Consider the following 26,789-nt stretch of genomic DNA (forward strand, 5'->3'; position numbering starts at 1 on the left):
GCTTTAGCCAATATGGTGATAACGAAAGTTGGGATGATAACCACGATGATGTTGATGATGATAATGTTGTTGATGATGATGATAATGTTGTTGATGATGATGATAATGTTGTTGATGATGATGATGTTGACGTTGGTCGAAGGAGGAAAGATAGTTTAGGACATACTGTAGAATTTATCAATTTTCAGCCAACTCTCTGAGTTTCTGAGAGGGAAAGCATTAACCAGCCAAATGACAAAAGAATGGCTCTGATGTTTGCAGGGTAGGGAGCAGTCACTTCTCAGCTGCCTCCTTTACCTAGGTACTACCTTAAGGTACCTAGGTGTTTGCCTTGTAGCAATACCTATACATGTTTGTCAAGGCAGCCATAGCTCAAGAGGTAAGGGGGACAGCTCCTTAGATTCCCTTTTCTAAATTTGCAATCCACCTGTATCTTGAGACAAGCTCATCAGTGCATTGATGTTAGAAGTGCCTGGTCACGGAAAGGGATCTACATAGTATCCAGTCTCGGAGTCTCGTTGTGCGGCAACTTGGAAGTTTTACAACTACGTTTTTGTTATTGACGCCACGATACAAACTTGCCCTCGCTTGCGTCTTTCGAAAAGAAGTTCTGGAACGTTGCACCAGACATGGGGCTTCAAGTTGGCGGACGATTGCGTTTATACCAAGTTTGTGGCGTAACGGTTAATAATGGAAGATGCCGAGGTGATGGGGTTTCGAGAAAGAATGGGTGCTCAGCGTATAGGTGAGTGAAATAGGCATCCAGAATAGACCAACGGGCCGGATAAGACCGTGGCAGAATAATAATACTGAAGTGCTTAATGTGCACATACATTTCCCCCGGCCCTGGTCACTGACACTCTCAACATGGCGTCCCACCTGCTAATTGCTGCTGCTGTGACCAATGGCTGTTGAGAATAGTATACTTCAGGTTACGGTTTTGTGACCGATTTCCCCAATGTCAAAAATTAAGTTTACAGGATACAAGAGTTTACGGATAACTAGGAAGATAAAGATGTGAGCCGATGTGACCTAAGATCAAAGATCAGAGGCAGGGGTATAACTTTAAAAGTCTCGACCTCGCCGACTACACACGGAAGATGGAAAGGTCTTCCGGGAGCCTTGTAACAATACGATTATCCAACTACTCCCCATGGAACATAATACCAACGGCCGTGGCTATAACAGCTCCGGGCTAACGTCCTGATGTTGGCAAATTCTGCTGCCGCTGCCACCCATCCAAGCCATCATATTGTGAGGTTTCATGGTCTAACGGTTATGACTGCGGATTCTGATTCCGCCAGCGAGGGTTCGACTCCCTCTGAGACCTATTCTTTTGCTCTTGATGATGGCCTGAGCTTTTGCTAGAAGCCATCATCATCATCATCACCACCAAGGGAGAGCCGTTAGTGCTGACCATGCAAGGCGCAGCATCCGTCCAGAAGCACACTCGACGAAATAGTCCAGGAATACCTACGTACTGCAGGAACGGGCTTTTCGGTGGTAAATAAACGCCGTTCAGGGTGCCAAGACGGTGGGGAGAAGTGATCGACACGCCGACTGTCCGCTTGCCGTAGGACAAGATGTATATGCAAACACCAATCGGGGGACCCGTGAGCGTCGTATTCTGTTGCAATTTCGCATATCCCCTGAAACTAATACTGTTAACTTATTCATTATTCCTCCATAATAAGGGAATTCGGATGATTAAATCAGGCCGTCTCACCGCCTCGGGATTCGGATCCGGTGCGGGAAGAGTGGGGCACCGGACACGGCCGAGAATTTGATGGAGATGCCGAGGCATAAGAAAGCATGAGAGATCGACAGCAGACAATAGATAGAAAAGAAAGAAACAAAGAAATAGTTTAGCTAATACTCTAGTTGGTAAACAAAGAACTATAGTGATTTAGGCAGTTCAATAAAACGCAATGTTATGAAATAAACGTACGACTTATGGTTCATGGCTAGATCCGTCTGTAGGGCTCGTTCTTGTTCAGTTACAGATGCAGATGCAGATGCAATTCCGCCCAGACTACCTAACTTGAACAGGTTCTTGGCGAGTCTAATCTAATGCGTCTCCAGCGATTGGCTTACGTTCACGGCACTTGGCACAAACGGGGTCGGGTTTTGAAGAAACGGAGACGGACAGGCGGGAGACGGGAGATTCTGTTCTGTTAGTCTTGGTTGAGTGAGCCTCTCTAGTAATAAAGCCGTAGCAATTGCATACGACGCGTTGCTATGACGTTGTGAGGCGAGCAGAAAAGGAGTCTGTGTCGTATTGAACCATCGGCTTTTCAACCTTTTGCCTATTTAATCATTTCCAGTTCCATTCGTTCTGCTCTGCTGCTTATTCTGAACCAAAGAAAAGGTGGTCAAGAAACTTTCCACCATTGCAACGCCAAGTTCAATCCGGACTCCAGCTCAGCTCCTTCGCTCATATCACATTGTTCACAACTATAAGAGCGAAGAACCACGACCCATTCAACACATCTCCACCTTCTCCTCACCAGACCAGACCAGACCAAACCAGACGCGACACAGCACAGCACAGCACAACACAACACAACACAACACAACGCAACGCAAATACAGCATGGCTGAATCTGTGCCTATCCCTGAGCCTCCTGGCTACCCTCTAATTGGAAACCTGGGAGAATTCACATCAAATCCTCTCTCTGATCTGAACCGTCTAGCAGATACATACGGTAACTAATTGATCACAGTCAACTAACTCATTGACCACCGCTGATTCCCCTCAGGCCCCATTTTCAGATTACGTCTTGGAGCCAAGGCTCCCATTTTCGTCTCTTCCAATTCATTGATCAACGAAGTTTGTGACGAGAAGCGGTTTAAAAAGACCCTAAAGTCGGTTCTCAGCGTACGCAGCAGAAATCTCAGCAATTGAGCTTCACTGACCCTTGACAGCAAGTTCGAGAAGGTGTTCACGATGGCCTGTTCACAGCATTCGAGGATGAGCCCAATTGGGGCAAAGCACACAGGATTCTAGTACCGGCTTTTGGCCCTTTGAGCATAAGAGGAATGTTTCCAGAAATGCACGACATCGCTACCCAATTGTGCATGAAGTTTGCTCGTCATGGTCCTCGGACACCAATTGATGCTAGCGATAACTTTACCCGTCTAGGTACGCAAAACATTGAGTCTTCAACACGCTCATCGCTAACAATTGTCAGCCCTGGATACTCTGGCTCTCTGCGCCATGGATTTCCGCTTCAACTCATATTACAAAGAGGAACTGCACCCATTTATCGAAGCCATGGGCGATTTCCTTACAGAGTCAGGAAACAGAAACCGACGACCTCCATTTGCGCCCAACTTCCTCTATCGTGCAGCAAACGAAAAGTTCTATAATGACATTGCATTGATGAAGTCAGTAGCCGATGAAGTCGTCGCCGCACGAAAGGCAAGCCCCAGCGATAGGAAGGATCTGCTCGCTGCTATGCTCAACGGGGTAGATCCTCAGACGGGAGAGAAGTTGTCCGACGAGAACATCACCAACCAGCTCATCACATTCCTCATCGCTGGCCACGAAACCACTTCTGGCACTCTATCTTTCGCCATGTATCAGCTTCTTAAGAACCCCGAAGCCTACAGCAAGGTCCAGAAAGAAGTCGACGAAGTTGTCGGCCGTGGTCCCGTCTTGGTTGAGCATCTCACCAAGCTCCCCTACATAAGCGCTGTTTTGAGAGAGACCCTCCGAATCAACTCCCCTATTAGTGCCTTTGGTCTCGAGGCCATCGAAGATACCTTCCTTGGGGGCAAGTATCTCGTCAAGAAGGGCGAAATCGTCACTGCTCTTCTGTCTAGGGGCCACGTTGACCCTGCCGTATATGGCAATGATGCTGACAAGTTCATACCCGAGCGAATGCTTGATGATGAATTCGCGAGACTTAACAAGGAATTCCCCAACTGCTGGAAGCCTTTTGGAAATGGAAAGCGAGCTTGTATCGGACGTCCTTTTGCTTGGCAAGAGTCTCTTCTCGCCATGGTCGTTCTCTTCCAGAACTTCAATTTCACCATGACGGATCCCAACTACGCTTTGGAGATTCAGCAGACGCTGACTATTAAGCCTGTACACTTCTATATCAACGCTACCCTACGACATGGCATGACCCCAACCGAGCTAGAGCATGTTCTGGCAGGAAGCGGAGGTACCAGCTCTTCAAGTCACAACATCAAATCCGCTGCGAATTCAGATGTCAAGGCCGGCAGTGGAAAGCCTATGGCTATTTTCTACGGTTCAAACAGTGGCACATGCGAGGCTCTCGCCAACAGGCTGGCCTCGGATGCTCCTAGCCACGGCTTCAGCGCAACCACTGTTGGTCCTCTCGATCAGGCCAAGCAGAGCCTTCCTGAAGACCGTCCCGTTGTCATAGTCACTGCATCATACGAAGGACAACCACCTTCCAACGCTGCCCACTTCATTAAGTGGATGGAGAATTTGGATGGCAACGAGATGGAAAAGGTGTCGTACGCTGTTTTTGCGTGTGGTCATCACGACTGGGTTGAGACATTCCACAGAATCCCCAAACTTGTTGACTCTACTCTTGAGAAGCGTGGCGGTACTCGCCTCGTTCCCATGGGTAGCGCAGACGCTGCCACAAGTGACATGTTCAGCGACTTTGAAGCTTGGGAGGATACTGTCCTCTGGCCAGGGCTGAAGGAGAAATACAAGATCTCTGATGAAGAGTCAGGCGGCCAGAAGGGCCTGTTGGTCGAGGTTTCAACGCCACGAAAGACGAGTCTCCGTCAAGATGTCGAAGAAGCGTTGGTAGTTGCTGAGAAGACTCTTACCAAATCGGGCCCTGCTAAGAAGCATATTGAGATTCAGCTTCCCTCGGCCATGACCTACAAGGCTGGCGATTATCTTGCCATTCTTCCTCTGAACCCGAAGTCGACTGTGGCGCGAGTGTTCCGACGATTCTCTCTGGCCTGGGGTTCTTTCCTGAAGATCCAGTCTGAGGGACCTACTACACTTCCCACCAACGTCGCCATTTCTGCCTTCGATGTGTTTAGCGCATATGTTGAATTATCACAGCCTGCTACAAAGAGGGTATGTTAACTTATCACTGTTGTCCACCGTTGACTAACAAATGCAGAACATCCTTGCTCTTGCTGAGGCGACAGAAGACAAGGCCACCATCCAGGAACTCGAGAGGCTTGCTGGGGATGCTTATCAAGCTGAGATCTCGCCAAAGAGAGTTTCGGTTCTGGATCTTCTTGAGAAGTTCCCTGCTGTTGCTCTCCCTATCAGCTCTTATCTGGCCATGCTCCCTCCCATGAGAGTACGACAATAGTATGTTCCCTTTCCTCCTCACCACCTGTATATACTAACAAGATAGCTCCATCTCTTCCTCACCCTTTGCAGACCCCTCCAAACTCACACTCACATACTCCCTCCTCGATGCCCCTTCGCTCTCTGGACAAGGTCGCCATGTCGGTGTCGCCACAAATTTCCTGTCGCATCTCACTGCTGGCGACAAACTCCACGTCTCGGTCCGTGCCTCCAGCGAAGCCTTTCACCTCCCCAGCGACGCCGAGAAGACTCCCATCATCTGTGTCGCCGCTGGAACCGGACTGGCTCCCTTCCGTGGCTTCATCCAAGAACGTGCCGCCATGCTTGCCGCAGGTCGAACTCTCGCACCAGCTCTTCTATTCTTCGGATGTCGAAACCCGGAGATCGATGACCTGTACGCCGAGGAGTTTGAACGCTGGGAAAAGATGGGCGCTGTAGATGTGCGACGTGCGTACTCTCGCGCCGCTGACAAGTCTGAGGGATGCAAGTATGTCCAGGATCGTGTCTACCATGATCGCGCGGATGTCTTCAAGGTGTGGGATGAGGGAGCCAAGGTATTCATCTGTGGAAGCCGTGAAATTGGCAAAGCAGTTGAGGATGTTTGTGTCCGTCTCGCCATCGAGAAGGCTCAGCAGAATGGCAAGGATGTTACTGAAGAAATGGCACGGGCTTGGTTTGAAAGGAGTAGGAATGAGCGTTTTGCTACGGATGTTTTCGATTAGAGGCATGATTGAAGAGCCCGGTGTGCATTGATCCTGAGTTTTATGTTATTTAGGAAAAGATTCAACCCTTAGTATTTCTTTAATTTATTCAAGTACTTCCTACACAGTATTGGATGCCATGATGTTGCACCGGATAGTGCCTCATTGTTCTATCCGGACGTAAATATAGAATAATGGCGAGTATTTACTGCGAAAAGGGGACGATTGAGTGTTCGGTGCAGCATCTCGTCTTGAGTTCTATTCATGGAGTGAACGATCCACATCTTGGGACAAACTACCCGATGCTAAGCTTCTAGCCTGGATAGCTCAAATGTTGGCAGATATGAGATGCAGCTGTCAATGCACTACGGGGAAACCACGCGATGTGCCAATTAGAGAGTCCTTTAAGACAAGGATGGCAGTCAGGGAAATGGTTGATTAAATTAGCTTGAAACATGGAACAAATGCTGACTATCACGGAATTCGTAACGGTCAGGATGGAAGCTACAGCTTCTGACGTCATATGCTCTGATAGCTCCAGGATCGATCAGTTTTAATGTGCCCTCCACTGTGCAGTGGGAAAAGCTTGACCTGCCTCTTTATTTTAGAGTTACCAAGCAAGCTTTTTCTTGTCGCTGCTTGATCAATTGGCAAAGACATTAGAACGGAAACCAAAAAGCTTCACAGTGAAAATGGCACAAGTCAATTGGTGCATCTGCTTTCAGCCCTGTGCGTAGTATTACGTGTATGTGCGGGTCATGACGGATGCCGCGATCTTGGCCTCGGCCTGTGACAGTCCTGGTCAAGCTGGGCCTATTGTTAGAACCCCCCAAGAGGTTTGCGCGCCGTGTTCGCCGGCTTGGCACTGGTTTCCTGTCTTTGATGCGAAGGTTCTGCTTGGTCGATGACATCGCCAGTTGCTCGTCTCGTCTTGTCTCACCAACTGCATCCATCCATCGCATCAGGATCAAGGCTTGACCAGGCCATACCAGATGCTTTGTCGCGTGCCCAGTTTAGCCAAGACCATGACAAGCAAGCCATTACTATTACCATTGAGAAACTACCAAAAGCATTGTCACCCTCGTAATTCTGCTTCTTCCATTTCCTCTTCCTCTTCCTCTCACTCTCTTCTCGTCTTTCTGACTGCCCCTCCAATTGCTTGCTTGCTTCCCCTCATCTCACCCCTCATCCCCCCCGATCGATCGATAATCTCCTGCAGTGCAGAGACCCTGAGGTGACCTGAGCGCTTTGCTCTCTCATTCGACGACCCCTGTGAAATTGCCGTGACTCGCGCCATCCATCATGGCGGATCACAAGAAGCATGAGAGCTCTGGCTCAATGAGTTCAATGTTGGACAAGCTCAAGTTAAGCGATGGCTTACACGATGCAAAAGTTCATCTCGTCCACCAAAAGTCTGTAACTGGTACTCAATCGCAATAGAATTCGTCACTAATTTTGAGTCTCCAGGCACAAAATTGGTAAATTGGCAAATCTGGTATGACGCGCCCTGTCCTGTTGGTGGTGTCGCATCGCATCAGCTCCGTGAAATGAGATAAGACAGACGCAGACGAAAATAGTGACTTACATATGCGTAGTTCAATAAAAACCACAGACACGACGAAGAACACGAGCAACGATGTGACGACAAGCGAACTTCCATTGCCGAGCAGAACCGCTTCAAATCTTACTTCCCAATGCGCGCTGGCAACCATGTCAAGTGGTATGTAGATGGCCGAGATTACTTCTGGGCTGTGTCCATTGCTCTCGAGCAGGCCAAAGAATCCATCTATATCGCCGACTGGTGGCTGTCACCAGAGCTATTCCTCCGTCGACCCCCATACGCCGCGCAAGAATACAGACTGGACAAACTGATCAAGAGAAAGGCAGAAGAGGGTGTCCAGATTTATGTTTGTGTCTACAAGGAAGTTGAGCAGGCCTTGACTTGCAACTCAGCTCATACCAAGCATGCGCTGAGGAGGTGGGTTGAGCAATTGACTGGTGTACATCATAAGCTGACTCTAACAGACTTTGCCCCAAGGGCTCTCCTGGTCATGGAAATATTCATGTCGGTCGCCACCCCGATCACAATGTCTTTGAAAACTTTGGGTGAGTGCATTTACAGAGGGCGCAGGAGTTGGCGACTTTCCACATGCAACTGTCAAGACATCTACTGACGACTCGACAGCGATATGACATGGTACTGGGCACATCACGAGAAGTTCATTGTCATCGACTACGAAATCGCATTCGTCGGAGGCCTAGATCTATGCTTCGGACGATGGGATAACCACCAGCACCCTCTGTCCGATATTCATCCCACCAACGTTCAGGATGAAATCTGGCCAGGACAAGACTTTAATAACAACAGAGTTATGGACTTCCAGAATGTGTCTTCCTGGCAAGATAACGAGTTAAGCAAAGCAGACTATGGTCGTATGCCGTGGCACGATGTCGCGATGTGTATCCAAGGTGGGTTGGCATCAGACACCAAACCTCAACACAAAACATCAATTTCTGAGCTTTCTAACCCATTAACAAAGGCCCGACGGTATATGATGTAGCGGAGCACTTCGTACTTCGATGGAACTTCGTAAAGCGCGATAAATATAAAAGAGACGAGAGATTCGACTGGTTGGTGTTGGAGAATAGGGAGAATGAAGATGAGGACCTAATTGGCGTACAACGACCGAAACACCCCGTTGGAGAATACGTCAAGCATCCGTATACTCCTCTAAGCACTAAAAACCTTGAAAATAGAGGCACCGTCAACTGCCAGCTCGTCCGATCAAGCGCCGACTGGAGTAGCGGTATCTTGACCGACCACTCCATTCAGAACGCGTATATTGAGATCATATCCAAGGCTCAGCACTACGTTTACATTGAGAATCAGTTCTTTATCACTGCCACAGGCGAGCAACAGGCTCCGATCAAGAATACTATTGGTCGCGCGATTGTCGATGCCGTTGTGAGGGCCGCAAACGAGGGTCGCAAATTCCGCGTCATCGTGCTTATTCCTGCTATTCCTGGATTTGCTGGAGATCTCAGAGAGCAAGCTGCTACGGGCACGCGAGCTATTATGGATTACCAGTACAAGTCTATTTGCCGGGGTGAGCACTCTATCTTCGGACAATGCCGCGCTGAGGGCGTAGACCCCGAGAAGTACATTTTCTTCTTCAACTTGCGATCTTATGATCGTCTTAACAAGACTCCTGCTATCATCAAGGCTGAGAAGGAGACTGGTATCAGCTACCAACAGGTGCAGCGTGCAGAAGCTGAGGAGATTATGGGTGAAGGCATTCACGGCTCATATGACCCTGAGGACAGTGAGGGCGATGAACACATGCGTGGCGATAAAAAGCAGAAGGAGCTTGATGAGGATATCAAGAATACTATGGAAGCACGAAAGAAGTTTGAGGCTGCCATGCCGAAGGAAGAAGTTCACACAACGTCCTCTGTTGCGCACCATGCTATGGCTGGTACTGGCGAAGGCCTCAAGGGCGAGTCTTGGTTTGAGGAGGATCCCGAGTCAGAGATTAAGAACTGGGTCCAGGAGGAGCTTTACATCCATGGCAAGCTGCTGCTGGTCGATGACAGAATTGCCATCTGCGGAAGCAGTAACCTTAACGATCGAAGTCAACTGGGTGACCACGACAGTGAGCTTAGTGTCGTCATGGAGGACACGCGTCTCATCCCCAGTACTATGGATGGAAAGCCTTTCGAAGCAGGTTATCACGCAGCAACCCTCCGTCGATACCTTTGGCGTGAGCACATGGGTCTCTTGCCCCCTCAACCCCACGATGCTTCGCAGGATATCAACGCCATGCCTCCGACCGTCAACCCCAACAACGATATCTACGACCAAGATGAGAGCTACAAGTTTGTTGAAGATCCTCTCAGCGACGAACTTTGGGAGAAGTGGACAAGCCAGGCAGACAAGAACACCGAGTTATTCCGCCACTTATTTCATGCTGATCCAGATGACCATATCAGGACTTTCGACGATTATGATCGATATCTTCCTCCGCGCGGCGTCAAAGCTGGTCATATCTTTGATCAGTTCATGCCTCCCGAAGACGCCAGAGAGAAGCTGTCACAGATCAAGGGTCACTTGGTTTGGTTCCCCTTGCGCTTCCTTGAAGATGCTGAGATGGCGGAATGGGGATTGCAGGTCAATTCTGTGACCGAGTCTATCTACACGTAATAGGATGACTTATGGGATAATGTTTTGGCGTTGATAGTTTAATGATAACGTATATATGAGTTGAATCACTGTTATTTTGTTCATGATGACATCCTTGCCTTGTCTAGGTATCATGAGATGGGCTCCGCCTTGAGCGTCGTCAGCTAACACAACACCACATAAGATAGATACTTAGCAGGCTTTGATGATTCAGCGGCATGTCATTTCAAAGCAGATTGTTACACTCATATGTAGTGCATTATTGGTTTCACACAGAACTCTTTGTAGAACCATTTGTTTTCTGGTCTCGGCTGAGAGTCCTACCATGTCGTACTATAGATTGAGCCTCTCGTCTACGGCCTCCGCCCTGATCAACATTGGAGACTGTGGGGTTTCAGGCGGTCTCGACGGAACAACTAAATCGAGCCCCGAAACACAGTGCGGAGTGTTGGTATTTCCACCTGACCCTTCGATGAAGATCCTGTAAACGCCGTTGTATTTGGATGATAAATGGCCTTTAGCGGACTCTATATGAGCTTTATTAAGATCTTCACCCGCTATAGCCTTCACGGGTGTCTTAGAATACTGCTTGGCTCTGATATCTTCTGTTTCAGCTGCATGCACCAGCTTTATCTTATCTATCTACACTGTACGAATGCCCCTCCTTCACCGTCTCGAGCCCCTCACTAGGTCCCCTGAGCTAGACCCCTCCTGTATTGCTGCTCCCTGTCTAAACCTACCCGCAAAGGGACAGCTCAGCTTGACCGCTTCAACATTCAACGACACCTCATCGTTTTTAAGTCTCCTCCTCCCGCCAAACACTTTCTCATCCTCTTTTCCATTCACTTCTCCATCATCAATCATCATGTCTGCTGTCTATCCTCCCGGTGGTACCATCGTCCAGTCGCTCAAGCGAACCTTCGCCGACGTCCCCGTCGATGAGGCCAACGGCAATGCTGTCTCTACCGTTGAGTTCCTTGAGGCTTCCGAGTCCCTGACCACCATCTTTGGTACGGCATTGTATCAAAGTTTTGCTAAGAGGTCAATGACTAACTGCGCCTACAGATGCTATTGGTGGTGTTGCTTTCGGCCCCGTCAAGAAGGATATCCTTGGCAACGTCGAGGTTCGTCTCATCATCCCCCTTTTCATCGAACAAATCTGACACCTACCTACAGAAGCTCCGTGCTCGCCACGCCGCTGCTCCCGCCGAGTCCGCTACTGTCCAGGACCTTGTCCGTAACGAGCTCAAGACTGGCAAGCACACTGCCACCGAGGGCTGCCTCTGGCTCGTCCGGTACGAACAATCCTCCCCGAACATACTTCCTATCAGCTAACAACTCTAGTGGTCTTGACTTCACCAAGCAGGGCCTTGAGCACAACGTCCAAAACCCCTCCGTCGAACTCTCCGACTCCTTCCGCGACGCATACGGCAACACTCTGAAGCCCCACCACAGCTTCATGGTCAAGCCCATCTTCAGCGCTGCCATGTCCGCTGTTCCCTACCGAAAGGACTTCTACGCCAAGCTTGGTGACAACCCTGAGAAGGTCCAGGCCGATCTCGAGGCTTATCTTGCTTCCTTCTCCAAGGTCGTTGCCATCCTCAAGGAATTCATCAACAGCAAGGAGGCCAAGTGGTAAAGAAATTCATGATATACGAGAAATATTAGCGTATCAGCCTGCGATTTGGGCAGAGCTGGTGACGATTATGTTGCGAGTTGGAGAAAACGGCTTGATTGATCAGAATGCTTTCAGCATCGAGACGCTATCCTGCAGAGGATGTCTAAAAGATTGCGGCAGTAATAACTGCAGTCTCAGATGACAATAACTGACACGAATATACATGCATGACCATACATTTGATACCTTACTGTTGTTATGATGATCCTTACCCTAGACTCAATACATGGACTTGGACCAATTCATGAGTGCGAAACATAGAGCATAATCAGCAAGCTTATTGTTTTTTCGACTGGCTTCAATGGTCTATCGAGTCCGACTTCATACTCAGTCATTCTCGAGTATCTCATTGAATCATGAACCCCATGGTAGTGATATAATCTCTCAACCACTAACGCTTCGTCTCCAACATGACTCGTCCCGAAGACTTGATATTAAGCAAACAAAACATGCTTTAGCGTCAAGCCACATGAAATTCTCAAAACCGCCACAGATCATCACGAAATGGCTAACGCTTTGTGTCATGACGACCACGAGATCGCCATGATCGCATCCCAGATCCGCCTGAGCCACGTCGGCACTTCGGAGCCGAGCACACCACCCAACGGCCGAACACCATGTCTGTTTGACGGCATGGGAAAGTTATAAAAAGCCAACCTTGGGGTCTAGTAAAGTGTGGCGAAGGGCGTTTAAGAATTTGAAGCTTATGATGATGGCGCTGAGTGAGACGGTGGATGCTGCTTATCCTAGCTAGTTAGTTAATTAGTTGGTTGATGACAATTCTTTCAATCTTGGCATTCTGATTGAAAAGCTAAACGTATCGTGATTCTATGAACTATTTGAAGGTGAAATGCTCGCCTGATAATTCCGTCATGAGTAAACGCGATGCCGGAGTCCGATATATCCCCCCCGGGATCCTCGGGCCCTCCGGATCGCGAAAGAATTTCGGTATATTGACAAAACCCCGACGAAAAAGTTTCACTGTTTTGACTCTCAGTCACAAGCTCAGTCGACAAGACAATATGTCTCACACTATTCGTGTATATAGACGTAGAGATAAGCAGCTGACCAAGGATCCCCGCACAATGTTTGTAAGGCGAAGCTAGTCTAAGCTGAGAGTCTCTTAACGCATGTTTTCAATATTGTGATGAAGTTCATGTGTAAGTATGTGAACCAATTGGCGTGGGCGTGGAAATGCCACATGTTTACGACCTGGCCAATGCTGGTAACCCCGACGCTTCCGGAAATGGGACCCTTAAACCAGCTGCTATTGTTAAGTATCTTTTCCGTTGCTTGAAGTACCTGGTTCCGATTCTTGATTTACGCCTGGGGTGGAAATGACTGCAAGCACCAAATGCCGAAGGTTGTCTCTCGACAGGGCTGGGAATGCTTGTCTTGGATTGAGTTGACTTACCCACTTGGTAGTGGCTGGATCATGATCTTGACAAGAACCAAGACCCTGATGCTTATTTTTGCACTGCCACCCGTTCCTGGATCATTATCTCGGGAAATCTGTCTTATTTATGTCTGTATATGTAATGCATTTTATTTCGCTCAAAACCGATTATGTCCAACCAATGCCCTGCTTCTCAAATGTTGCCAAGTCTTGTCTCATTAATCGCATCATGCGCCGCGCTAGGTTGAAAGAAAAAGGAAACGACGAAGTACAGTAAAGTAATAAAAGCCGAACCCACGAGAATCAAGAACCCTGCTAGGGGCAACTACCTCCCGGACCAGGTTTTGAAGGAGAGGTACTTTGGTCGCTTGAGAACCGGCCGTTTCAATCTCATTGATCGCATGGATTCAGTGTCAGTCTCGCACTTCTGCCCAAACCAACTGGCCATAGTCTCCACGGCTTCTTGATACTCAATGGCAACACTCTCTTTGGGTGACATCGGTGGTGGACAATCCCATGCGTGTCTCTCTCCTTCGACTATACGCAATGTGAACTTCTTGTTAGCAGCCTTGAGACGATTCGAGAACTTGAGACCTTCGGCGAGGAGCATGTCATACTCGCACAAGACCAAGTGAATAGGAGGAAGCTTCTTTAGCAACTCATCAGGCATCAACCCCGGGGATAGTCTTGGATCACAACGTTCCTCGCGAGGAATGATTGGGTAGATGAAGGAAGCGTCGATAAGATCTGTTAGACCCTTGGGTAAGGTAAACTCCGGCTTTGAACATGTAAGCCGTTTTTCCGGACGCGAGATGGTCCAGTCCAGAAGTGGATAGTAGAGAGTGATACCGGCAATCTTTGGAGGCTCTATAGGAAACTTGTAACCCCATCGATCAGGGTCGTTAAGAATGAGCCAACTTGCCAGGGCATTTGTGGCCCCAGCGGAAAACCCCGACAGGATGATACGATCAGGGTCTATGCCGAATTCCGCAGCACGATGCTTGATTTGAAGAACTGCATCCACACAATCCTCGATTGGTGTTGGGAAGGGACACGATGGGGCCAGCCGATAGTTGACAGTAAAGACAACGGCGTCGAGATTAGCCATGATAGCACCGGCCCAACGGGCATCGTCGGTACCCTGACCGAGAATCCATCCGCCTCCGTGGAAGTTTATAACGGCAGCCCGGGCACCGAGCGCGGGACGGGGCGGCATCCATACTTCGGCCTTGATCTTCGTCTTGGCGCGGTCGGCGCGGCTAAGATCAGCCTTGGACAGGGTAGCATCGAGCCAGATGTCCTTGGTTGGTGAGGGTGCAGGAGGATCCGTACGATTAGCGATACTGAAGCCCAGACTGGCAGCAGAACGAATGGCTTGGGCACGAGCGATCAGGTACCATCTAGAACTGGACTCGAGAGGATTCACATAGCCCGGAGGTTCCGGAGTGGTTGGCCGTGACTCAGAGGGGGTGAATTCAGTCTCCATATCAGATGCGAAGAGGGGAGAGGGGAGGGGTCCTAGCCAGCAAACACCAACACCAGCCTATGAGATTATAGCTTTTGGGTGAGACTGCAGATTGCAGCGGGCTAGGTTGGTTATGGTAGGGGTCGAGAAGGGTTGTCAGGAAAAGACGGCAGAGACAAGAGAGGCTGCAAAGTGAGGAAGCACAATCCAAGCCCAAGTCCAAACCCAAGCCAAGCCAAGACGAGACCCGGCTGTCACGGAGAAGCGGTGGGGAGATTTGTGTGCAACACGTGGTTGACTCAGTATGCAGTACAGTACAATAATGGTACAGTGCAGTATTCTGTAAGCGCGGTAGGAGATGTAGAAAGGGCAAGGATTGGCTCGGAATTGTTGATCAGAAGGAATAAAAAGAATGATAGCTTGCTGATGTGCGTGCGTGCGTGCGCGAGGTTTGATGGCGTCTAAGGTAGGTTTGTGGTTTGATGGGGGATAAGCAGTTTGAAGTTGTCGACCGTCATTAGTAGTACGTGTCTCGCCTACAAAAGTGGAAAAGCAGGTTATCAAACAGTAGTAATCAAATCACCCACTGACTGAGGTGATTTCGAGAGATTGATTATGTGAACGTGAATTAGGCGATAAGCAAGCAAAACACGACATGAGAGACGAGACAAAGCTGTAAAACCTGGCCAGAACCAACCAAAGTTGTTAGGTGACGTGAGGTTGGAGAGTCGATGCTTATGACGTATGGTCTCCCGCTTAGCTGGGTCATTTTAGTGGTCAATGCGGGAGCGTAACGACCAAGCGGGTCTGTTTTTAGAAGGAAAACCGAGAAGAGACGAGAGCCTAGAATTATTAACCACGACGGACCGTAGATACGAGAATGTTCTCTTGAATTGGCTAGCTACCTCTGCAGTCACCCGTAAATTCCGTTTGGCATTTCATCTTCATTGACGTCAGGTCAGTCACCGACAATCTCTCGTAAACAAACCTGGTCATCTGCCCCTGATTCTACTCTACCTACCATTGATAGGGAGGTCACTACAGAGTCTTGGGTGAAATGCAGGTTATAAAACGGACACAAAGGCACTGAAACATGAAAATCAACGGTTTGATAGTCGTCAATCGCCGATGGGTTTAGGATATGTCATTGGCCTTGGCTGCATTATCAAGCCAATTCCGGAGCATCTCCACCGAACTCCAATCACCAGCTCCGTGCAGCCCCGCGCATCCGGGGGCGGGAGAGTCTGAAGAGAGACTGGGGCTGTAAAAATCTACAGCGACCCTCCTGATGTCACGGATAACACCTTGTCCTAAATTTGTATCACACGTTGACGTATCCGGTACTTCTGGCGGTACGTAGAGACATGCCCAGACGGCAAACGGCAGCCATCCCTTGCTTGTTTGGGCGCTTCTGGGTGAGGCCAAGCTTAGGACCTGAACGTCTGACGGCAATAAGGCCTTGGCCTTGGATGTGTGTCTGTGGCGTCCTCTTTGACGTGGTATAGTCTTCGTGGCTGAGTGTAATTGATCGACTTGACACATTAACCCATCAGTAAAACTCTGTGTCACTTTTTAGACATTCTGAAAGAAATCTCTGAGAGGCATACATTAAAAAATCATGACGGAATCAATTACTCGGACTTTGCGCCCTTGGAGGCTCTTACATCCACATGCGCATCCACATGCCACTACCGGGCCCGTTACTCATGGTGTGCCATGCTTGAATCAGCGATGCCCCATATCCTAGGGCTGTTAGCTGCTACAGTAGGGTGCTAGTGCTAGACCCGAAGCTAAAACCGGCGCTGACTGACCTGTAATTGCAATTGGATCTACCCGTAAATTTCTCGGTACCCTCACGCGCGGAACGAGTTACATGGCAATGCCGAGTCATCTGTCATCCTCAACCTCCACGCCGCGGGTTTATGCACTGGGCCGAGCCCGAAATGGAGGTTGCTAGAGTAAGCGATAGGAATTTGACAGTGAAGTTTTTTCTTTTCTTCTCACGGCATTGTAAGCAAGTCTTGTTTCCGTGAGGCCGAAAGTGCCGTGGATGCGGACTCCGCTATAAGTGATATAAACATCACGACATTTCCTATTTAGTGTTTCTATTCTCATTCACACCAACCAACCCTTATATTGACTCCAGCCTCGTGTCCCCTGATACGCTATTTAATACTTCCCTCGTCACAGCCACGATCAAATCGAAGGCTTGTCCCTGAGTAACAACCAAAAAGGAATCTGAATAACCAAAAGCAGCCCACTCGATCGTCATCGACTCGAGCAAGTATTGCGGAAACAGTCCCTAGCAAGCCAAGTCAGGATAGCAAGGATTTTTCAAGTGTGGCTGACCCACCGTGCCACACCCTCCATCTCAGTCGAGAGCAGTCCAGCCAACCATCCATTTCATTTTGAGACAGAAACAGACATTCCCGGCCAGGGCCCGTCATCACAATCAGAATCAAATCACCCCCAAATCCCCGATCCTCTAATCCCTGTCCTCCGTGCCCTGGTTCCGTCTGCGGCCCTGCGCTACGCGACGCTACCTAACTATGACGGGCATCCTTGTTCCCGTCACATCAGCCTTTGGCATGCCACTACCTTCAAAGAATCGTCTAAAAGGATCCTCGGCCACCACAAATTCTTCAACTCCCCCTTCGCCTTCTACTTCAACCTTTTCTTCCTCTTCCCTCTCTTCACCTAAAACTCCTTCACGTTTAATCACTTCCTTCACTCCAGCCCCAGTGCACGCCCCGTTGACACCCCCACTATCTGCCGTCTCCATAGACTCGGTCCTTTCACAAGCCAAAGCCACCAGTCTGACATCATCACCGACGTCGCTCGATATGGCGAGCCCAGAGACCAGCCGGCCTGCTTCAGCAGTGCTGAGCATTGACACAAGGCCATCCGCTGCTATTTTGAGCTCGGCTTTCTCGTCGCCTCGTTCCGCGTCTCCATCTAGAACTATTCGCGAAACCATGCGCGATAGCGCCGTTGAACTGCGCAACTCTGCTCGATCTAGTATGGATGGCACAACCACCACCACCAACGGCGCTGTTGTTCCCAGCAGCCGCACCTCTCTCGACAGCGGTCGAACAAGCATGAGCTCTGACTGGCCTGTTCACCCTGGCGAGATCAACACAATTGCACAGCTCGATACTCTGCCCATTGGCACCGAAGTCACTTTCCGAGCCCGTATCGAGACTCAGCGACCTATCTCAAAGGTTCTCGACTTCCTCCTCCTCCGCGACCAGACACACTCCGTTCAGGGTGTTCTCGCCCGTGATGCCAGTAATGCCGACTTTATCACATGGGTCCGAAAGATCAACCCCGAATCTCTTGTCCAGATCACTGGTACCCTCAAGACCCCTCCCGAGCCGATTCGATCGGCCACACACTCCAATGTTGAGGTCGACGTCGTGTCTGTTCACCTCGTCAACCCCGCTCAGAACCTCCCCTTCAGCAACTATAAGCCCCCAGAGACTCTGCGCAACCGCATGAACGCCCGAATCCTCGATCTCCGACACCCTTCCAACCAGGCGCTTTTCCGTGTGCGCTCAATGGTCTCCCGCATCTTCCGAAACACCCTCGAAGAGCAAGGCTTTGTTGAGATCAACACCCCTAAGCTTCAGCCTGCCGCCACTGAAAGCGGTGCTGCTGTTTTCGCTGTAAACTACTTCGGTCGTCGTGCTTTCCTCGCCCAGAGTCCTCAGCTCGCCAAGCAAGAAGCTATTTCTGCCGATTTCGGTCGCGTTTTCGAGATTGGCCCCGTCTTCCGTGCCGAGAACTCTAATACCCACCGTCACTTGACAGAATACACTGGCCTGGATCTTGAGATGGCCATTGACACCGACTATCATGAGGTCATCCAATTCATCGACATGTTCCTCAAGGAAGTCTTCAGAACCGTTTATGCCTCTCGAGAGCTCGAGGTTATTCGCAAGAGATGGCCTAGTGGTGAGTTCAAGTGGCTAGAAGAGACCCCCATTATCCCCTTCAGCGAAGGTATCCAGATGCTCCGTGATGACGGCCGTGATGTCGAGGAGGAGGATCTGTCCACTCCCGACGAGATGAGACTTGGTCAACTTGTGCGCGAGAAGTATGGTACAGACTACTACGTCCTCGACAAGTTCCCTGCCAACGCTCGCCCCTTTTACACTGCCAAGGACCCCGAGGATCCCAAGTGGACTCGATCTTTCGATATCTTCATTCGAGGACAGGAGATTTGCTCCGGTGGTCAACGTATCCACAACGTTGATGAGCTCCGCGCCAACATGGCAGCCGCTGGCATGGCCGAGGATGGTATGGAGGATTACCTTACTGCCTTTGAGCTGGGTGCTCCTCCCCACGCTGGTGCTGGTCTTGGTCTTGAGCGAATCGTCGCTTGGATGCTTGAGCTTGGCGATGTTCGATATGCATCTCTATTCCACCGTGATCCCAAGTCTCTTCCTACTAAGGCTCCTGGTCTGCCTCATCCCGAGGCTGACACCACCAAGCCTCACCACGCCGACTCTCCCCCTCCTATCGAGAAACTCATTGCCAACTACGGCGATGCTACCAACACCTCCTGGCTCGATGATCGTTTCCAGATTTGGCGACACTCCACTGGTGCCGCTGTTGGTTGGGTCCAACGCGAGAAGTTTGCTATGATTACTGGTGATCCTCTCTGCGACCGCAGCCAGTACACTCAAGTTATCCGCGACTTTATCCACTACATTACTGTGGACCTTCGATTGACACCTTTCTGGATGCTGGTTTCCTATGAAGTCCAGAAGATTCTTGCCTCTGAACTTCGCTGGCGAAGCTTATCCTGCACTGAGGAGCAGCGTGTCGACGCTGATAAGCACAACAGCGCACAGATCGATGGCCTCGCTGCCAAGGCTCGCCGCGTTGAGCGTGAGGGTGTCAAGATCCATGAGGTGAAGCCCGACGAAGACTTCATCTCTCGTGCTAACCCCGCCATTGAGGCATGGAAGGGCACTCGTAAGGGCAAGGGCAAACAGGTTCACCTTACTGAGGTCCGCCCCTGGATTGACCAGGAGCACCGCCGATACTTTGCTGCCGAGAAGGATGGCAAGGTCATGTCCATGGTCGTTTTGGCCAAGCTTGCTCCTCGCCATGGCTGGCAGGTCAAGTGGGCACTGGATTTCCCTGGTGCTGTCAACGGCGCCATAGAGGTACTTGTGAGCTTTGCTCTTCAGAACGTTAGCGGAAAGGTCACCTTTGGCGCTGGTGTTTCCGAAAAGCTTACCCCCGGTGAGCACGTTGGTGGTATTCGGGCCAAGTTCCTTAGTGCCAGCTACCGATCCATCGTCGACAGTCTCGGCCTCCGTCGCAAGGCATCATTCCGATCCAAGTTCGGCGCCCTCGGCGAGGAGATATACATCTGTTACCCCAAGCACGGTGTCGGCCTGCGCGATCTACAGAACGTCATCAAGTTCTTCACCGACTAAATTCGAACTGCTATCACACCAATCACGTCCATGGTGTTAAAGCGAGATATTAGCGAACGGAAGAGGAGGTTTATTGCGTTTCTTTTAAAGATACCATACTTTACATGAGATTGGACGTAGGAGGATACGACGGAATAACGGCCTGTGCTTTTCTTTGTTAACGGGATGGTTTGCTTGTTTAATGGCTGTTCTTGGATGGTGATTTTCCCTTGTGGCAGTCTCGCGAATGTGGCTTATGTTTAAAATTCCCCCTTAGATACCAAACCTGGATGAAATACCCTCTCTAGACGGATCATCTTCAACAGGCTGCGCCTGCTGATGGACACCAATACTACTAGTTAAAGAATACAGTTATTCAAATATATTGGTCTCCCTAGAACCTCGCCACGGGGTAATTGAGAGATGCACATCACTCTCTGTGAAGGTCTACATATTTGAGCCACCTGGGCGTTGGGGCCGATAGCGATCAACCATAAGAAAGAGACATAACTCCTTGGCGTGAAGTCTCAGCATATGCGTATATGCTCCCCGAATTAACTGTTTTTCATGGTGAAAGCGGAGAGGCATAGGCCGACTATCCCGTACCCAAGTATTGATACATATTTGGTGTTAAGAAGTTTGGCAGTTATTTGACGTCGGTAACCGTCTATTCCCAGAGCAGGAAAGATTCAACTGAATGTTGAATAAACTTCTGTCAATGGTGGCCTCGGTGTTTTAGCTCTCAGTAAGTGGTTTATCATGCGTCGTGGCTGAGGGTTCAGTTGCTCGGTATTCACCACTTCAGTACTTGTACGTACATGGATGGCTGCACAACCTTAGTAGTGATGGAGAGTATGCTCAAAGTATCCGAGCATCAGCTAAAGTCTTGAGCTAGCCTTGTGGTCCGCTTTATGCTAGGACTTCCCAACTTTAGGATAGGTTCTTACAATGGGGAGTTGGTCTCTTGCTTGCGTAGTCCTTACACACTCGACGACCCATGCTGCGATATATCTAGGGCAGCCGCAGAACAATAGGGTGAGTTATAACAAAGGGTCTAACTATAGCTTCAATAACTCAGGTTTGGTACTCTCCTTGTGCTGCACAGAGCTCTGTGCGTGTAAACTTGTATTGCCTGAAATACCATATCTCCCCCCTCACCCCCCTTCTTGAACACACTTGAGCATTAATTTGATGTCGCGAGCTTTGTTCCGGGCACCTGGTCTGGGTTTTTTGGGCCAGATTTTATAGTTCTTTAGTTGTAAAGCCTTTCAATAATGCACGTCCGGGGATGGCTTTGACGTTGACTGCATAATAACTCAGTAACGGGAGTGTCTCTGTGATTCATCCTACGTGAGACTGGTCGGAAGGGATGCCAGTGTTAAATTTAATGAGGAAAAGAAAAAAGGCTCACGCCTATAATAGTCCACAAAGTGGCAGCTGAACTGCTACTGTGTCATTTCGTGAATGCAGACATTGTTCAATTGACCTTACCTTGTGTTGTGCCTTTGTCAAGGCTTCCTCCATGAAAGAGCTTGAATCATGGTACTTTATAGGGGTAGCGATCTGGGCGTTAATTTGTTCATTACAATAGTCGGAGAGAAGGACGCAGAACTCTGACGTGAGTGCAACGATTTGAACACCCGGCGAACGCTCCCACTGCCAGAACAACCTCTGCGCCTAATGTCCACTCAGGAAGCCAGTGGTGTGTTCAAACTGACACTGCTAGAACACAGAAAGATGTGTTTGCTCTCTAGATTTCCATATAAATTGAAGATTGACCTCGATCAATCTCAACCTTCTTCTCAACTCTTCATCAACAATCATCCCAACTTCTCAACTTCACAGCCTCACACCAACACTCGACACCTTTTCACCACACAAAAGGCTTCTACTAAAATCCCTTCCACATTTTTCATCATGCCTGTCTCCAACCTCTGCAAGGTCGCTCTCGTTGATGTCAAGGCCTCTACCATCATCAACACTCCTGTCGACATGGCCAACCCCAAGTGCTCCTGCCACTGCGGTTGCAACAACGTCGTCACATTTTCCGGAGGGAACCTTTGTGAGCCCTGCAACGATAACCACAACCAGTAGATGGCGTGTAAGACTACCATTCATGACTTGGGTGTGCGGGCCGTTTGCAAAGTCAACCGTCATTCTTGGAGGATAACACGGACGAGAGAAAAACAGAAACAACGAAGGAAAAAAAGATGAAAGTAATTAAACCGACGAAGAAAAGGGTATTGTCTCGCTTCACTGTTTACGATTGACTGACGAACTGAGTATTGTGCAGTACAGACTTGAGGGATTGGTGATTTGTGAGAAGAGTACGAAGCACAGGTGGATTGGTTCAGAGACCAGACGAATAAGTAGAGAGTGGTAAAGCCTTATATACAGGACTCATTTTCGCCGCATACATGACCTTGTAATTTGTTTCAAGCCATCTGTATCATGCTGATGGATATGCCCTTCCCGGAATTCGATCAGTTTACTGACCTGTTCTTTCAATGTCTCATCAGATTCGACGCAGTGGACTCCCAAACGGGCACCAAAGTCCCTGAAAGCCAGTCTCTTGGAAGCGCTTCCGCTCATATCCGTGAATTTTCCATCAAAGAGGTTGTTGACTAGATCTATGACTTGCCGAGTAAATATCTGCGACCACTCCTCGTGAGGGTAGAAGTGGCAGGKCCATAAACCCATACCAAGATCCGATGGGTCACGACTGAGATTCATTGAGCCTTTTTGATGCATGAACCTCTCATATTCACTCATTTCTTGTTTGTGAAACTGGTTCTTTCGGCCCTGTTGTACTGCTGTCTCTTGGAGCATTCTGAAGACCACAAATCCACTCGCAACATCGAGGTGCCTGCCCTTCGGTGGGAACGAGGACCTTGTCCATATCCATGGAGATCTTCCAGATTATCCTGAGTCCACCTGAAGACTGGAAGCAGAACTTTGGATGGATAGCTTTGGGTAATTGGATGGCCAAGTCATCATAGGACGGGTCTTGGGTGGCTCAGGAATGGCAATTGACAGCAAACATGCAGAGAGTCAGAAAGTGATGATGCTGTCCATCTCTGTCGCTCCCGGTCGCTCGTTCGTTTCCTATTCTCAGGCCACCTTTAAGTGGCTCTGCATCGGTTGCGCCTGGTAGACGAGATGCTCCGTCCCTCGTGCGGCCCAAAACGTCGTGCACAGTCTGGGTAAGGCGCTTGACCAGAGCGAGATATTTGTTGTTTGTTATTTCTTCATAGAGTGTGATGAGGTTGACGACTCCGAAAGCATCTGTCCAAAGTTAACTCTATTTGTTGCCGCCAGAGCCCGGGTTATCAGGGGGAGTCCAGGTATTAACTTCTTTGTCAAAGTCGCCAAAGACCTGGTGCATCGCTGTCGTGAAGCGACGAGTTGCATCTTCGCCAGACATTATGTTTAGCGCTGTGTCGATATCTTGCGGATTTTTATGAATTGAGATACAGCTGAGCTTCCGTAAAGTGCGAGAGATTGATGGGCTTGACTGGGTTGCATCTTGATGACTTCATCCCTCAGCACTGACCTGACGTTCAACATTATGACCGAACAAAACATGTGACAAGAAGGAAACCTCGTACATTCGTAGACCGAGACGCCAAATAAAGAGAGACCCTAAGCTTAGGTCAATTTACCTGATCATTCATATAGTAGTTTAGGGTCGAGGTCCTACGTTTCTACTAATTTACCTAAATCCTTGTATTGTACCGCTTGAAATCGAAGCTCCTGCCTCACCAAAAACCCGGACTGCCCATACTTATCCTGGCTTTGACTTTCAGTACTTCAATTTGATAGAAAACACACAGGCGCAATGAGTTGCTCAAAACCCGCCGGACATATCGATCGCCAACTAGCCCACCTTCTTCCTATTAACGAACTTGAGAAACGAACCAAGATTGCGGTGTCATCACAATCCAAAATTCGAGTCAGCGGGTCAAAAGGTGACTTCTCCCTGCGCGCTAAATACATAGCCGTGATCATGACGATCCCTTTGCCGCTTTTTGAACCAGGCCAGCTTCTGTCACCGGATGGATTAGGCTTCGAGTTGAAGATGGCACTCGATTGTATCCCACCCTGCTGCATATACTGTAAGTCATCTTCGTTGCGTATATCATTTTGACAATAATATGAAGCTTTTAAGATCCTTCAAATCTACACAAATGAGAGCAGGCAAAATTCCCTTTGTCCACCGCCAGACAAACATGGGCCAACATCTATTGCATCAGGCATGTAGTGAGTTCAGAATCAGGCAACCGTTGCGGAATAACAGGTGTTGGATTTCTGAGCGCATGCTTATCCGTTCTATAGCTTATATCTGGAAGGAAGTGCTGATTGGATGGAGTTCTACTTGCTTCTTGTTTGGCAGAGTGCTCGGGTTATCTCTCCTGACAGGCCTTCCATAAGTCTCTCGAATTGGAACTGATTTCGAGCCCAACGAAACTGGACTGTACAGGCTTCTGGTGGGAAGGTTCAGCAGTTGGATGCTGTTGAGAATGTCTGCAGCCTTGAAACGCACGGCAGATATTGCCATTGAATAGGAATGAATGGTATTTATTCTATAATGCACATCAGTTTATTATCGTGTAATTAATAAAAAAAGGTCCAGAGTGTCTAAAGATATATATGCCTTTTTTTACTGTAAACTGTTCATTCTCAGATACCATGTAGCTTGTTATTGTCGTCCTTCAATGCCGGAAGAGTCACTGTGCTTGATCAATCTTGGAAAGGAAGCCATTTCATAGCTTCGAGTCAGCCTTTGTAACCAGCATCATGTTAGGCCAGAAAGACCTCTGGGAGCAACGGGCTGAATCATCTGACAAGCTGCACTTGTTCCATCAATTAGCTCGCTTCGTATAATGGTGAAGTGTTGATGCCGGGATTGGCTGGTCTTAGCTTCACCCAGGGACTCATGATATGTATCATCATCCCCGAAGTTACTTACCCAGAACACCACGAGAAGGTTCCAGCCATCTTTCTGGACCCACTGCTGCACCCCAAGTTCATCTGCTGCTATTAAATGTGAGACTCCCTTCACCAACCACCATTTTGACTTTGACATCAGAAGGTAGGCACAACAGCCTTGACACCGTCCTGACCGACCTCAGGAAGTAGGTATTAAGACCTCGACACCGTCCTAGCTTTTACACCAGAAGGTTGGCTCATAGGCCATAATAACACACCATGAAGCAGCAGATGACAGCGGAACCATTTGGGGTGCACAGAAGGGGTTAGTAAATAGACAAATTAGTCATTCTCGAGTATTCGGTTGCTGGTTTTCTTTATGGCTTCGAACGGGGGAAACTAACAGACTCGATGTCGCATACAGCATCGTCTCTTAGAGGAGTATACAGTGAATGATCTGCTGATAAGGTTAATCTCAAGTGATACTCGATACTAAGCTTTCTCCAATACTAACCAATGGCCCTTAAGGTGGCGCACAGGGGCACCTGAATTGGGCATCGGAGCTGTCTCTAAGAGGATGGTGAGAGTTGTCGCTGGTACAATCGAGCTTAGAGGTGCGTAAACTTCTCTGCTGTGCCCTGATTGATGATTGTTTGGATGAATCAACCGCTAAATGGAAGCCGACTTGCCAGTGTCAACGACTGTCAACGGCTTTCAACGGCTGTCACGACATGCGACGACTTAACAGCATGAATTAGGAAGGCTGTTGAGTTATAACACTGCTTAATAAGCTTTATTGCTATCGATGGGGAATGTTATAATGCCTCCTAATCCTTCCACCAAGTCTTTTGCCACTATTGCTTCCGACCCTGACTCCAATATTACTAAGGTAATTACATCGCAACTAGATAGGGATTCAGAAAGAAGCGTTTCTCACAGTCTCGTAAGAAAGCACGATAAGTGAGAGCTAATCATGCTTTGAATGATCAGCCATGCAATATTGTAGATATACTTAAGTGTCCTTAAGTTCGAAGATGACTCTTTCTTTCTCCTTGTGGTCGTTGTTGGGGTGTCTGGAGACGAACAAGTTCAACCTCTGAGTAACAGAAGAAGAGAATATCTTCGATTTTCCGAGAATCAGTTATCTAACACATAATACATGTGTAATACTTTCGGTAGCTAGATTAGTACCTTACAGAAGGTTCAAAATCTAACCGGTTGATCATGTTTTGTTTTTCTCAGAGTGACGCCCACGACACTTACTTCACGGGTGGACGAGCTCGGTTCACAACAGCAACGATTATGAGGTGCGAATAGCAATGGGAAACTGAAAATAATCGTGCCTATTTTGAATTCTCCAACTTTACCGTTTTGAGATGTCAATAAGTTTTATGCATCAAGTATATACAAGCCACTATTTCCCAACTAAAGAGCGAGGATTCATGGGTATGAAAGAATACAGTCTCTCCAACTCTAACTCCAAATCACCGGTGATCCTGTCGTTGAAGCTCTGGAAGTACCACTAGCGCCCATTGCAACTCCGATGACATCAGGTAGCTTCTGTCCAGCTCTGGCCACCACATTGTCCGTAAACAGAAGCGCACTGCTGAGGTTAGTATCCATGAGTCAGCTGGGCTGTGAAGGAGAGAGCGCTTACAATAGCACCAGGCTCTTGCTCGGAAGGTTTGTGCTTAGAC

General features: G+C 48.8%; 6 protein-coding genes and 1 non-coding gene across 7 annotated transcripts; 6 read left to right on the plus strand and 1 right to left on the minus strand.

Moving 5' to 3' along the window:
* Nucleotides 1-1,258: 1,258 nt before the first annotated feature.
* Nucleotides 1,259-1,330, plus strand: tRNA. Its single transcript has one exon. It is a non-coding gene; the product is annotated as a tRNA-Gln (tRNA).
* Nucleotides 1,331-2,593: 1,263 nt separating this feature from the next.
* On the plus strand, nt 2,594-6,036 carry FMAN_11475 (putative bifunctional P-450:NADPH-P450 reductase; the record flags this gene model as incomplete). Its single annotated transcript, XM_041834291.1, has 6 exons — nt 2,594-2,705; nt 2,760-2,878; nt 2,926-3,142; nt 3,192-5,071; nt 5,118-5,314; nt 5,361-6,036. 6 exons carry the CDS (start codon nt 2,594-2,596, stop codon nt 6,034-6,036), a joined length of 3,201 nt encoding a protein of 1,066 aa, XP_041684569.1.
* Nucleotides 6,037-7,317: 1,281 nt separating this feature from the next.
* Nucleotides 7,318-10,216, plus strand: FMAN_11476 (uncharacterized protein; the record flags this gene model as incomplete). Its single annotated transcript, XM_041834292.1, has 6 exons — nt 7,318-7,427; nt 7,483-7,510; nt 7,611-7,993; nt 8,041-8,121; nt 8,201-8,484; nt 8,556-10,216. 6 exons carry the CDS (start codon nt 7,318-7,320, stop codon nt 10,214-10,216), a joined length of 2,547 nt encoding a protein of 848 aa, XP_041684570.1.
* Nucleotides 10,217-11,060: 844 nt separating this feature from the next.
* On the plus strand, nt 11,061-11,834 carry FMAN_11477 (putative het-c2 protein; the record flags this gene model as incomplete). Its single annotated transcript, XM_041834293.1, has 4 exons — nt 11,061-11,205; nt 11,261-11,319; nt 11,372-11,490; nt 11,540-11,834. 4 exons carry the CDS (start codon nt 11,061-11,063, stop codon nt 11,832-11,834), a joined length of 618 nt encoding a protein of 205 aa, XP_041684571.1.
* A 1,760-nt stretch (nt 11,835-13,594) lies between these two features.
* Nucleotides 13,595-14,755, minus strand: FMAN_11478 (uncharacterized protein; the record flags this gene model as incomplete). The annotated part of the gene is made up of 1 exon (XM_041834294.1): nt 13,595-14,755. One exon carries the CDS (start codon nt 14,753-14,755, stop codon nt 13,595-13,597), a length of 1,161 nt encoding a protein of 386 aa, XP_041684572.1.
* A 2,528-nt stretch (nt 14,756-17,283) lies between these two features.
* FMAN_11479 (uncharacterized protein) lies at nt 17,284-20,184 on the plus strand (the record flags this gene model as incomplete). The annotated part of the gene is made up of 1 exon (XM_041834295.1): nt 17,284-20,184. One exon carries the CDS (start codon nt 17,284-17,286, stop codon nt 20,182-20,184), a length of 2,901 nt encoding a protein of 966 aa, XP_041684573.1.
* A 1,896-nt stretch (nt 20,185-22,080) lies between these two features.
* Nucleotides 22,081-22,791, plus strand: FMAN_11480 (uncharacterized protein; the record flags this gene model as incomplete). Its single annotated transcript, XM_041834296.1, has 2 exons — nt 22,081-22,253; nt 22,683-22,791. 2 exons carry the CDS (start codon nt 22,081-22,083, stop codon nt 22,789-22,791), a joined length of 282 nt encoding a protein of 93 aa, XP_041684574.1.
* Between the last annotated feature and the right edge of the window lie 3,998 nt (nt 22,792-26,789).

Source organism: Fusarium mangiferae (assembly GCF_900044065.1).
Source record: "Fusarium mangiferae strain MRC7560 genome assembly, contig: FMAN_scaffold008, whole genome shotgun sequence".
NCBI lineage: Eukaryota > Fungi > Ascomycota > Sordariomycetes > Hypocreales > Nectriaceae > Fusarium > Fusarium mangiferae.